The sequence below is a fragment of the Rattus rattus genome, chromosome 2 (genome assembly GCF_011064425.1).
Source record: "Rattus rattus isolate New Zealand chromosome 2, Rrattus_CSIRO_v1, whole genome shotgun sequence".
Taxonomy (NCBI): Eukaryota; Metazoa; Chordata; class Mammalia; order Rodentia; family Muridae; genus Rattus; species Rattus rattus.
In genome coordinates this window covers 203973956-203986647 of record NC_046155.1, presented here as the reverse complement: position 1 = coordinate 203986647, position 12692 = coordinate 203973956, and the positions used below count along the sequence as shown (strand labels likewise).

The 12692-nt window shown below is 44.6% G+C and overlaps 1 protein-coding gene across 1 annotated transcript in view; it reads right to left on the bottom strand.

Moving 5' to 3' along the window:
• Positions 1 to 7556: 7556 nt before the first annotated feature.
• The window catches only part of LOC116893545 (protein SOGA3-like), a 26086-nt gene continuing 20950 nt past the window's right edge, over positions 7557 to 12692 (bottom strand). Inside the window, exons 6-7 of the mRNA XM_032895263.1 lie at positions 7931 to 8281; positions 7557 to 7733 (exon numbers count right to left, since the gene is read on the bottom strand). Coding sequence (XP_032751154.1) covers positions 7557 to 7733; positions 7931 to 8281 — 528 coding nt within the window. The remainder of the gene's footprint in view (positions 7734 to 7930; positions 8282 to 12692) is intronic.

Below are 12692 nucleotides of genomic sequence, written 5' to 3'. Positions count from 1 at the left end.
TCCTTTCCTTGGCTATTATTATTAAATTGTCCTGCCTAATTTAAAGATTAAGTTTTATTGTAAGTTATGACTGTATAATAAAAGAGTACAGTACACATCAGTTTCAGGATTCCTGTGGTCTCTGGTATCCAGAGTGAGCCTTGCAGTGTGTCCCTGACAGCCAAACACAGACACTGGATCTGTCTTAAGCCATTCTCAGAATCACAAAAATGCAAAGAAATCTACCCTGGAACTGTAATGAAAACAGAGGAGAATAAAGACCCAGAGATGGTCACAAAATAACAAGAGTGGACAAGAGGTAAAGAAAGAAAGCACGAAGTAGCCTAAAAGCTACTCAAGAGCAAAACTTTACCTTGAAACTCAAGAAACACCTTCAACTCATGACTAAACACAACAGGAAAGAAATACCTGTTTGGGCCCAGCAGTGAGGAGAGCACACCGTTCTTGTAGAGGACCTGAGCTCAGTTTGCAGCAGCTATGTTGGGTAGCTCTTAAGCACCAGTAATTTCAGCTCTAGGGAGTCTGATGCCCTCTTCTGGCCTCCAGCGGTAACCACAGTCGCATGCATCACAGTCGCATGCATGTACACACACACTCACTCGCACGCACGCATGCACGCACGCACGCACGCACGCACGCACAGAGAAACACATAGAAACACGCAGAAAGAGAATAAAAATAACACTTTTTAAGTGTATTCATAAGAATCAGGGAGTATTTACAAAATGATTTGTCCCTGCAATGCTCTTATAAGTCTTAAACTAAAAGAATATGAAATTTTAATTAACAGTGGAATAGACACGTAAGTAATGTTCATACCATGGAATACTAAGTACCACGACGAGGGTACACAGGGAAAAGGAGAGAGCAGAATGGCTTCCTAGAACTATCCTTTACAACATCTAGACTGTGTGACTGTCTGATGACTGTATGCCCAGCATGCATTGCATGTCTAATGTGGAACTTGTCTATACATGAGCCAATTTGCTGGAGTCCCAACTAGAGTGACAGGCCACTTAGCAAGGAGATTCCAGTTCCAAAATTGATGGGGGAGAGCCTCAGTGGTGGGAACTGTTGTAAGAGAAACTTCTAGAAGTTCTGTGGCAGAAGCCAGTTCTCAAGTATTAGGGACCTATATGGTAAGAGACCACACCCTGCCTTCTGAAGACCCCATGATTATTCATGGTTCACCAGTACCTGCTCCTCTGCTACCCCCGTGCAAATGCTAGCCTCTTGGTGTCTGTCTCTACGCACAAACAGTAAGAAAAGAGCTGTAGCCAAGACCAGTTTAAAAGAGATGTTTGTCCTTTTCTCTACATCTCTCCTCCCTGCTCACCTCTAACCCAGTAGGAGCTGAATCACAGCTAGGAGAGGAGGGAGCAGGGAAACAACAGATCTGTGTGCAGTGTCCAGTCTTTATTCCAAGTCTCTTGAGCCAGAAGCTTGCCCTGCAATTACGAAGAATAAATGTTTCCAAAAAAAATATAATAAATTAGAATTATAAACTGCATTAATGTTTAATAACAGAAAGTGACATGAAATTTTGGAATATTCCAAAGTTATCATCAAGGAAAAGGGGGAGAGGGTGGTTTGACACAGAATGTTCTAAAACTATAATTGGAGAAGAGTAAATGGTGGCAGTTTAGATTCGTGAAATAGACGTACTTACTTGTGAGGTCATATGATCCCGTGTAAGCGAGGAGGGGAAGGTTCATGCTCAGAGAGTGTCGAAAGTGCAGCTCTCCGTATCAAGTGCTAGAGCTCAGGTCTGCACATCTATGAATTGAGAAATTCCTTTCAAAGTGTTGTCTTTGTTTAAACTTTAAAGAAAGATAATAAAGCAGGACCTATTCCCAGGGTTGATTTGAGAAGCGAGACAGATAAATGCAGAGCCATCTTGTCTGAGCTGTGAACTTTAATGACTCAGGCTCCTGGAGTTCAAAGGGAGAAGCTGGAGAAATGGCTGGGTCAATAAAGTGATTATCGTGTGTGTGTGTGTGTGTGTGTGTGTGTGTGTGTGTGTGTGTGTGTGAGAGAGAGAGAGAGAGAGAGAGAGAGAGAAAGAGAGAGAGAGAGACAGAGAGACAGAGAGACAGAGACAGACAGAGACAGACAGACAGAGAGACAGAGAGACAGAGACAGAGAGCCTGAATTGATCCCCAGGACTCAGGACTCAAGCAAACGCTAAATGCAATGTCAGAGACTTGTAGGAGATGGATAAGTCCCAAGGGTTCATTAGCTAGCTAGACTAGCCTACACAGTGAGCTATACAGCTCCAGGCCAGTGAGAGATCCTCACCTCAAAACAAACAAACAACCCCCTCCCAAAAAACCCCCAAAACAAAAACCAATAACAATAAAAACACACAAAAAGGTAGACAGCTCCTGAGGAATGGCACCTGAGGTTGTTCTCTGTCCCTCTGTCCTCCACACACATGCCCATATATGTCCACCCTTCACACATGCACCACACACACACACACACACACACACACACACACACACACACACACACACACTCTGTTAAGGAGGAAGGAACATTGCTGATTGGGAATAGGGACCAACCTCCACTCCAACCTCAGGCTGTAAAACATACTACAACCTTCATATAGCTGTACATAGTGTTTGCTTTCTCAGAGTATAATATACATTAGTTGCATTTAGCACAGTTCACTAAGGATAAGCATCTCTCCATACTCTAGAAGATTATCTGGAACCCTTAGCTTTAGTCCTGAACAGGTAGCTGACCTGTACCATTCAGCCAACCTTAATGGTGCATCAATGCAGATAGGAATGAATGGGACCTCAAATGAGTGGGTTTTGCTGCTCAGTATTAAACACATGGGAACAATCATAAAGCTTGAGGGGATAGTGGCAGAGGAGAGACACAGATTTGGATCAGGATGGCAAGATATCATCATCATAAAAGTCCCACCACAGGCAACAGATAGAACTTTTGATGAGCTGGTAATGTCTGTCTTAACAAATTTATCAGCATATAAAGCAAATGGTAGCAGACAGGTAGACAGTTGGCATTGAAGACTGTGGAACAAGATGGCAAGAACAAACAAACCACACACAGCCGGACCTCACTGCATTGAAAGACTTTTGGGGATACAGAGTGGTATTCCTGCCCTAGATTATACAAGCAGAAATCCAGAGACACAAAACCCAAGATATACATAGGGGATCTGGAGCCAAGATGAATGGCAAGTGCAGTTAAACTTGCTAGGCTGACTCATGTCAAGGTGACAAGACAGTCACAGTCCACCTCTCTATACTCATTTACGCTACCTAACAACTCCAGCTCTTTATACCAAGGGACCCGGAGGGAGTTGGTAAATGCTGTTTGTGGTAATTTACTGCCCTCAGCTATAAGATTCAGTAAGCACTGGCCCAGAATGGAAGACTCGTCATTATCAAAGGAAAGCCCGATGCAATCTTCTTGGTCCCTTGAATTCTTTCTTCTCACAATCTGACCGACTACCTGTAATTGCACACAGTATCTGATTCCCATTGATTTTATTTTTGCCATAGCCCATATGCAATACCTACCTTACCTGGCTTCAGGATTATTAGTCTGTGACTTTCATTTCCCACAATCCCATGCAGATGCTGCCTAAGATTGCTCAAATGAGTGGGAGAGAGAATGAGTGAGTGGATGAAACTTGAATAGGCAATCACTCTGTGTCTGGTGAATTCTACCACTATTCACACATAAAGATTTAGGCGAGACTGTACTTTCATGTAGCACTCCAACATATTTCACACTGTGAGATGAGTCCACTGGAAAATCAGGAAACCAGGAAGTCTTTAACAAGACTTGTCTTGTAGCGACGTGAGTCTACATTCCTTGTTTGCATCTTCAGTGTATTTCAAAAGACAGTCACACAGACCCTTCTCCATGTTGAATATCAGCATGCTAATTTTCTCACATACATACACTCGAAGACCTGCTTTACAAATGTGCTCTACCATAAACCAAAACCTAATAGATACAAAAACCCCTTTGAGAAAATCAGAACGTAAGTTTTCCCCTATCTTGACTTCCTTCCGGCCCTGGAGGGAAATCTGATAAGGGAGAAGGTCATTCCACAAACCAGCAACTCACGTAGGAACTTTTGCGAGTCTCCAGTTAACACACCCACCCGTCACCATCAGGCTCTGTGATTTGCTAGTCTTTCAAGAATCTGATGGTGCTAACTGAAAGTTGCCAAACTTTCTAAACGAGGTAAACACACAGAAAAAGATGCTTAGTCACTGTGGGGGAGCAAAGGTTTGGCTCGAGGGACAGCGTAGTGAACCAAACAGAACCAAGCAGAATGTGAAGGTGTAGATTCTATCAACTGAGTATTTTTCTGAAGCTACTCCAGAGGTCTCTGCTGGAAACAAGAGGTCTTAAGAGTAATGTATGTGGTCATAGGTCACATGCTGGTGTTACACATATCTGCACTAAGTCAGCTAAAACATGGCTAATGTCAGACATCCAGGGAGTTATAGCACAAAATGGCTGACAGTAAATATCCAAGTAACCCCAAGTAACTGTAATCTGCTCTATAACTATTTTTGGCGGACTACCACTTTTATGTGCATTCTACATAATTTCGGTCTTGGGGTCAGAGGTTCCAGAGCCTGAGCCCAAGCCTTAGCCAGCCTACCAGCGTGCGTGTCATTCTGTAATTCTGTGTGTCTTCGTAGCTACCTCCACAAGACCTGTGTGCTGGTCTGAGAGTCCTTTAGTCTCCAAATGTATCTTTGTCTTAGCAAATATCTACAACTGTCTTGACAACATGTGCCATGTAGAACCGTCTTTGACAGGCTGGGCAGAGGTAACGGTGTACTCTACTTATATATGTCAAGAAACAACAGACTGTGGTGAGAATCCAAGAAGAAACATTAGTAAATGCAAAAACCATTTTTCTGTATTTGTGATCTATTCAATCATTCATTTAGTCATCCATAGATATTCACCAAGTGGATGTTATGTGCCAAATCTTCTTCTGGACCCCATAGATGAGACAGTGAAAGTGAAGTTTTAGAAGACTTCGTTCTAGTATAGGGTTGGAAGGAATATACTAAACAACTTATTTTGATACTGGAAAAAATATTGCCTTAATAAAATAGAACAAGACAAGGGGATCCTTCTTCTAAATAGGCAAGAACTGCTTGCCTCACAGTTTATAAGATGGATGTATCAGGCCTTCAGTAGAAGCAGATGCCTCCATAATGTTAAATAACCTGATATGTAAGGAACCACGTGCATGGGATTCCTAGGAAGGAAGAACAAGAGGCATCCCACACTGACAGCTCTGCACAGCTACAACACTCAGAGCTCTATGGTCCATGCGAGCAAGATAACGGCAAATACATCTTGGAGGATAGTGAACAGATCCAAGCTAGGGGATAGATCATGGGCTGTATTTAAAATGCAAGGAAAACTACAGGATGGTTTTAAGCTGCTATTTGGAGTGTCTGGGGGAGAGAAACAAGGAATCCAAACCGGAGGCTTTGAGTTGTCCAGGTGAGAGATGACCGTGGGTGGGACGGAGGCTACATCAGCGGAGAGGGAGCGCAGTGTACCAATTGGACATATATATTTAAGGTAGAGGAAATATGACTTGCTAATTAACTGGATGAGGATGAAAAGCAAGAAGGCAAAGCAAGGATGACTTCCACAGTTTTGGATTGGATAACTGGGTTGAACAGTCCAAAGAGGAACAGGTTTGGAGGGGGTGGATTTCCTCCGCTCAGCTTCTGGGATGCCTGGTAAACGTGGTAATAATAGTAGCTACCTTGTGGGGTTGTCATGAAGAGAAAATAGGAAACACATGAAAAGAATTTAGGCCAGTGTCAAGTAGGAAGTAACTGCTCAATAAAAATGAACAAGGATAGCTGTTGAAGTAAAGGCGGCCGTTCAAGAATTATTGATGGCTGTAATTCTTCACCTAACATGGGTCGGCAAAAGCCCATTAGAGATGAAGAATAAAGAGACAGGTATTTGAGGGTGATAGTTGCACAAACCAATAATACAGAACATCTGTCTCTTTCAATCCCTATGTTGAAACCTAAACTCCCAAAGTAACTGCAGTGAGAGGTGTTGGCTTCGAAATTGGTTAGACTAAGTGGACGAAGCCTCGTGTGTGGATGTAGTGATCTTTTACATTCACACCAGAGGCTGTCTTGTGAACTTCCAGCATGTGAGGAGAAAGCAGATCCATTTGTCAGGACTTCACCCCTCTTAAGACACGGAATCTGACTGAATCTGACCTCAGACCTTCCACTCTCCAGCAGTATGACAAGTTAGTTTCTGTTGTCTGTAAGTCACCCCTTCGGTGGTATTTTGTTAGAGCGGCCATAATGGACTAAGATAAACTCTTATACTCTCCAACAACAACAAAAATGAATTACTCTTAAAATGAAGCTGCCAGGGACAACCGAGCCAAGCACTCAGGTGCCATGGCAATGGTAAATCCCTAGAAATTTTTCCAAATTTCATTCTTCATTTCTGTATTTATTTCTCATTACAGACCAGTAGTTTGTAGACATGCTCCAAGAAGAGCCCTTTCAGGGTATTAGTATGCAAAGCAGAAGATGCAGCTGAATAAAAAAGACCCCTCGTTATAGTAATTGAAGGGGGCGGGGCTCAGGTGCTCAGTGGGCTGGAATATCAACAGTATTTGCATACAGGAGGACCCCCTGGCAGGGGAGTGTCATACACGTCTACAAGCAATCAGTTCTAATTAGCTGGAAGGGAAAGGGCCTAATCATTCCTGCGGGAACTCTCTCCTCTTCCCCACAGATGTGAAATCTAAAGAGAAAGATATCTGCTTTCCTCACTCCCCCCTCAGAAACACTTCAGCCTAATCACAGGAGGTATAATCTAGTGCTTGGAATGCATTAAGCATCCGAGGCTCCTTCACCACCAAGCTGCGCTCTGCTGGCGGGCAGAAAGATTGGCAATTCCTGTGACTGCCAAGTGGTCCTCTACGGATGCTTTATGTCCCAGGTTTCCAAACCAGGCTAAGAGTTCTTGACTCCCGCCCTGCTTTAGGTTTATCTCACTGAAAACCTCAGCTCCAGTGCCCCAGAGGGTACACATACCTAAGCCCAGAGAGCGCCTGAAGGAATTCGTGGGTATTTCTGAGTACGCCAACGATACAGTCAAGAGACTCCAACTTTCTTAACTTTGCATTCTCTTGAATCCCTCAGGCAAAAGGGTTGAGGATAGCCCGAGGCTAAGGGAACCTGAGTGCCTGAAAGACTTACAAACATGGTCCCAGGGACTAGGTGAACACTGCCCGGGCTGTGGGTAAAAGTGAACGGGGGGTTGGGGAGAGGTTCCTTCCCACAAAGTGTGTCCTCTCCAAGAAGACACACACACACACACACACACACACACACACCCCGACCCCCACCGCAGAGCCTCCCCACTGATGTCGCCAGAGCCGCCTGGGCACAGAGACATCGACACCTTGAGCTCTGTCGCCCGGCGGGCACGCCAGGAAGGGTTGCGACGGTGACTCACGCATCCAAGCGCCTGCGGGAGGGGAGGACGCCTCACCTCCGGCTGCGCGGGGCGAGGGGCTGCGCCTGTCTCCGGGACGCATGCGCTGCGAGTTGCTCCGCTCCCTCCCCGCCCACCCCAGCCTCCTCCCTCTCGGCTCTATCCTGGCCTCTCTCCCTCTCTCCGTCGCCGGGTGCTGAAGTTGGGCGGATGGCAAGGAGCCCGCTCCGCTAGAGGACGGAACAGCCCAGCCTTGAGCACACACGGACTCGGACCCGGGGACGCTCGCCCACATCCCAGGCCACCTGGTAAGACGCGACCTCTGAATCCCGGAGAGGATAAGAAATAACATAAAAATGTCTGCTTTGCACTGATGGGTGGGCTTGATTTTTTTTTCTCTCCTTTTGCTCCCCCACCCCCACCCCACAGGGAAGTAGGTGGCGAGGGGGAGGTAGGAAAGAGGGGGCGGAGGGGACGCCCGCCGCCTGTGCGGTGGCTGGTGAAGCAGTGAGGTGCAAGGGTCTCGGCGGGCAGCACCGCCTTGCGGCTTCGTGAAGTTGAATCCCGCGTGGTCCGCTTCAGGGCTCGGTCCACTCGCGTCCCCAGGCTCTGTAGAGGGGCTGGACCGCTCTCCTGCCGGGTCACGGCTTCGGGTGTCCCTGCTCCCGGGAGGAGAAATCTCAGCACCTTCAGGGACCTGGAGGTGAGAATGCGCTGCGGTGGCGGGTGGGGGAGCGCGCAGGGGTTCGGGGTTCCCCGGCTTTTTGTAGCTGTTTGGCTAGTAGAGAATCGATGGTGAAATAAATCGAGATGGTCTCAGGCGCGAACCACCTCGGATGGTCTCATTTCTCCCTTTATCTTTCGGTGCCTTTAGGGAAAATAAGCGATTCAGGTGCAGGTGATGGCTTTACAAATACCTTGAGCAGCTGTTGTGTGTGTGTGTGCGTGTGTGTGTGTGCGAGTGTGTGTGTGTGCGTGTGTGTGTGTGTGTGTGTGTGTGTGTGTGTGTGTGTGTGTGTGGTGTGTGTGCAGAAGGTGAGAGTCTCTTTTGTTCCTCCCCCTTCCCCTTTAGTCCAGAGAAAGCGAGTTCTGGTGTGCACTGCACCGGGTCGGTTTTACAGCAACCAAGGGGGTGAGGATCGGGAACGCCTACCAGCCCCCAGGCGCTGGCCCGCTTGGGTGCATCACAGACTCCCTTGCTGTGGGAGCTGGTTCTCTGATTATGGATGGATCACAGCTTCTGGCTGTCTCCTCGCTAGCCTTCTTCTCTCTTTCCTCTGGCTGCCGCAGAGGCTGGGTGCAGACACTTCCCTGTTGTTTCCTCTTCTTCCTACCTTCTGTGTCTTGGTGGAAAATGTCGGAGGACCTGAGAATGGCGGAAGGACAGAGCAGCGGGTGGGGACCTGCTCCTGGCCAGCGGGAGGCTGCTTGCTGTGTGTCTCTGGCAATCCGCGCCACTCACTCAGAAGAGACTGAGCAGGGGTCACCTGGTCTAAAAGACACCAATGCAAGACCACCCTGTGTCCTCCTCCTCCACTGAGAGCTGAGAATGGTCGCTCACTTGGGAGATCCTGGTCACCCAGGAACCCTGGTCCTGGCTCTGGGCATAGTGTTTCCAATACTCTGGACAGACCCTTCAGTAAATTCTTCCTTCTAAATCTGGTCTGAAGAACTTTGCAAGCTTTTAGCTGTCTCTTCGGGGGAGGAGGGTGTTACAGCTGGATTCTATCCATCATGGGTTGGCTATCACAGATAAAGAGAACCCTTAGTTGATAAACACTTCTAAGACTGGATTCCATCTGCATTTCCGGCGCTCAGTCACACTGGTTTTCAGGGTGTTAAACCTCTCCGAAAACCATTTAATTGACAAAATGAGAAATACATTTTACTCCTACAGGGAAGATGGTGTTTTCCTCATCGGTTCGGAGCTGCTAGATGCAAACAGCAAAGCTCTTAAGTTCCTTGTATGCATTTCTGAAGTCTGTCATAGTAATAACAGTTATGTATGGAGCATGCTTTATAACACTGATAATTAATCCAAGGGTAATTCAAGTCCTAATTCATCAAGTCACGTGACTGGGAGGTGTTAACATGAACTCAAAGAGTAATTAGCCCACTCACGACAACATACATTTATTTACTAGTTTAGAATTTTAAGGTCTGTATTTAGGGCCCATGGATCAGGTTCATTGACGGTTTTTGGAGCTAAGAAAACAAGTGTTTATTATTCCAGGAAAGGATCAGATGTTCTATTTTGTTAAGTGAGATGTCTCTCCTTGGTGATAACAACTGAACCCAGATCACCACTAGCCATCTTTCCCTTTAAAACTGCCTCTGAAAGATAAAGAAATCCAATCACTTTAAAACTGGCAGTGTAAGGTGTTCATTTTGCCCATTTCCAGATTTTTTTTTTTTTTTTTTTTTTTTTTTTTGCGATGCCTCAACTTCTTCTTGGGCTAGTCCCTACTTTGGGGTCTGTGCTCATTTCCACAGCAAATAAATGACCTTCCATTCTCAGTTTTGGAGGGCCATCCTATCAGGATTTAGTTCGTTTAAGCTCATGATGTTAATTGTCTTAGTCCATCTCCATCCCCATGGACTTCTTCTACTCTTTCATAATAAATAAATCTCGTTAGAGTTCCCTTTACCCCAGAGTTAGACACTTTGAAAACAAAAGGTCTGTTCTTACTTATTTAGCCTTATTATACAGATAAATAAAAGTGAATGACCCCACCTAATTGGTGAGCATTCCACTGACACACCCAGTGAAAAGAGTCAGGAAGAACTTAGGTGTGAATGTTCTACTGTGAAGGGATTGGCTCACATTAGAAGTTCATTTGCTGAACTGAATGAACTTCCTAGAAAAAGCAGTCACCAACAGAGAAGGGCGGAGCTAAGAGGGATGGGAAATCCATTTCTACAGGAGATTTGATACCCTAGTTCATGTCTACAGAACAAGGAAGATATCACTCTTCTGAAGAATGTGAGGACCAATGAATTTGACCACTGATTACTACAGAGCATCCTGGGGGGTTTTATGGAGAGCTTAAAACAAATACATCATTTCCTCTAACAGGACATTTCCTGTGAAATTGATGGATACACTGTCCATATTTCCTACATCCCCTGGCCTCTAATGTATCCTCTAAAGACACTTGAGTAACTTTTTAAAAGCCCACTTAGATTATTATACTTACCACCGTGCCAGCACCTGACACGTAACTAAGAAAGGGAATTTCTAAACTAATTAACTTTGCAAAACTAACATGGCTCAGAAAAGTCTCCTGACCTGCTCAGCTGAAACCGTGGGCTCCAAGTCCTGTTTCCAAACCAAGGTAGAGGTTAGGAAGGGACGATTACATGGCTTACATGACAAGACTTCTTTTGAAAGCAAGGGTACCTGAATTCAGATCCCTAGCACCCACATATGAACAAAGCATGTTCTGAATGCCTGTAACTCAAAACTAGGTTTCAAGGTGACAAACAGGAAGATCCCAGGAACTGGCTGCCAGTCAACCTGGCAGAAACTGATGACATCAGGTTTAGTGAGAGACCCTCTCTCAAAAGTTAAGGTACAGAGAGAAAATGCTCTTGTGCAGGTGAGTGCATATACACACGCACTTGCTCTCATGCACACACACACACACACACACACACACACACACACACACACACACACACACACATACATACACATACAATGCTCTTTACCAAGTACACTCATTGAAATTATGCCCATGATCCTGCCTCTTGGAGGAAGCAAGTTTTAGAATTGTGAATGCATTCTCCTAATATAGCACTTAGAGTACTGGCTTGCTTCTGGGTGATGAGTTTATATTTATTTTACACATCCCAGAATACAGGAACTTACATGAAATGAGGACACATATAGAATATAATAATCACAAATATTTTTGTCAAGACAGATTTGGCTGATGTACTGATTCTGCCATTTAATGACTTTGTTATTCATCTACCCCGCCTCAGTCCCCCAGTGAGGAGATCCTGGGATAGCTTTAAGCACAGATAGAATACACTGTACAGAAGATATACTTTGCCACCAATTCATCATACGCATAGGTATTGTCATTTATAATTAATGTGTATTGAACAGTGCCGCTCTTGCTCTTTACAAATCTCCCATTACTTTGTTGCCATATCTACATTTTGGTGTGATATAGTGACTACAAGCAACTCATCCTGTATATGACTTAATTTATTAGCCATTCTTCTATTTGTAAACTTTTTGTTCTTTCTAATGTATTCCTATTTGAACAGATGTGTGCCTTTATTCTCTTATTTTTATGTATACCTTTTTTCTTTTTTGGTTTATTATACACTGCCTAATTCCCATCAAGATATGGGGGTTCTTCCCCAACAAATTATTGCTAAGATGGCAGGTACACTTAATATTTTCAAAACTTACACATTTTACTAAGAACAGTGATCACTGTTGCAATGCTTGTAACCATCTTTTCCAACTGTGACGTGTTTGTATCGCTTACCCTAGGTGTGCAACACTATTCAAATGCATGCTTGTCCCTGAGTGATAATATTGCTCTTTTTTAAAAAGGAAACCCAAACGAGGAAAGGAAAAGCTCAGTGGCAAAGACTCTGAGTGACAAAGATTAGAGAAATTATCATGGTTAAAGCTGAGGGTCCTATCCTGGTCATCCATCTGGGGAGTCAGGGGAGCTTGGCACCAGAGCTCACATCCTGGTGTGGCTTTTGCTTTCAGCCTGCACAGTTCCCCTATAGAAGCCCCCAGTTGCTAACTGGTTTTCAAACATACAATTCACTCCAAATGGTTCGAGAGAAGGAGTTCCCTGCCTTTTAGCAGATCGTTCTACCAATTGCTGAGGTCATAGAAAGAACTTTCCAGTGTTAATGGAATTAAAAAAGAAAATATAGGCACAATTGAACCTATGAGGGGATTGAGTCAAATTTTCATCAAAAATAAAAATCAAGTCAGCTTAGCGTCATATCCTTTTCTTAAATTTCGCTGCATATAAAATTTAAATATTTTAAGAGGGCAAATATCTGACCTATTACCTTAATGATTTTTTCATGTATCCAGAGAGTGTCTATTTAGGTATCTTGTTTGTTTTGTTTTTGTTAACACAAGCTAACACCTTGATGAAAGTCAACCTAAATAAGAGTGTCCATTTGGCTTGTAGTTACAGAGGCAT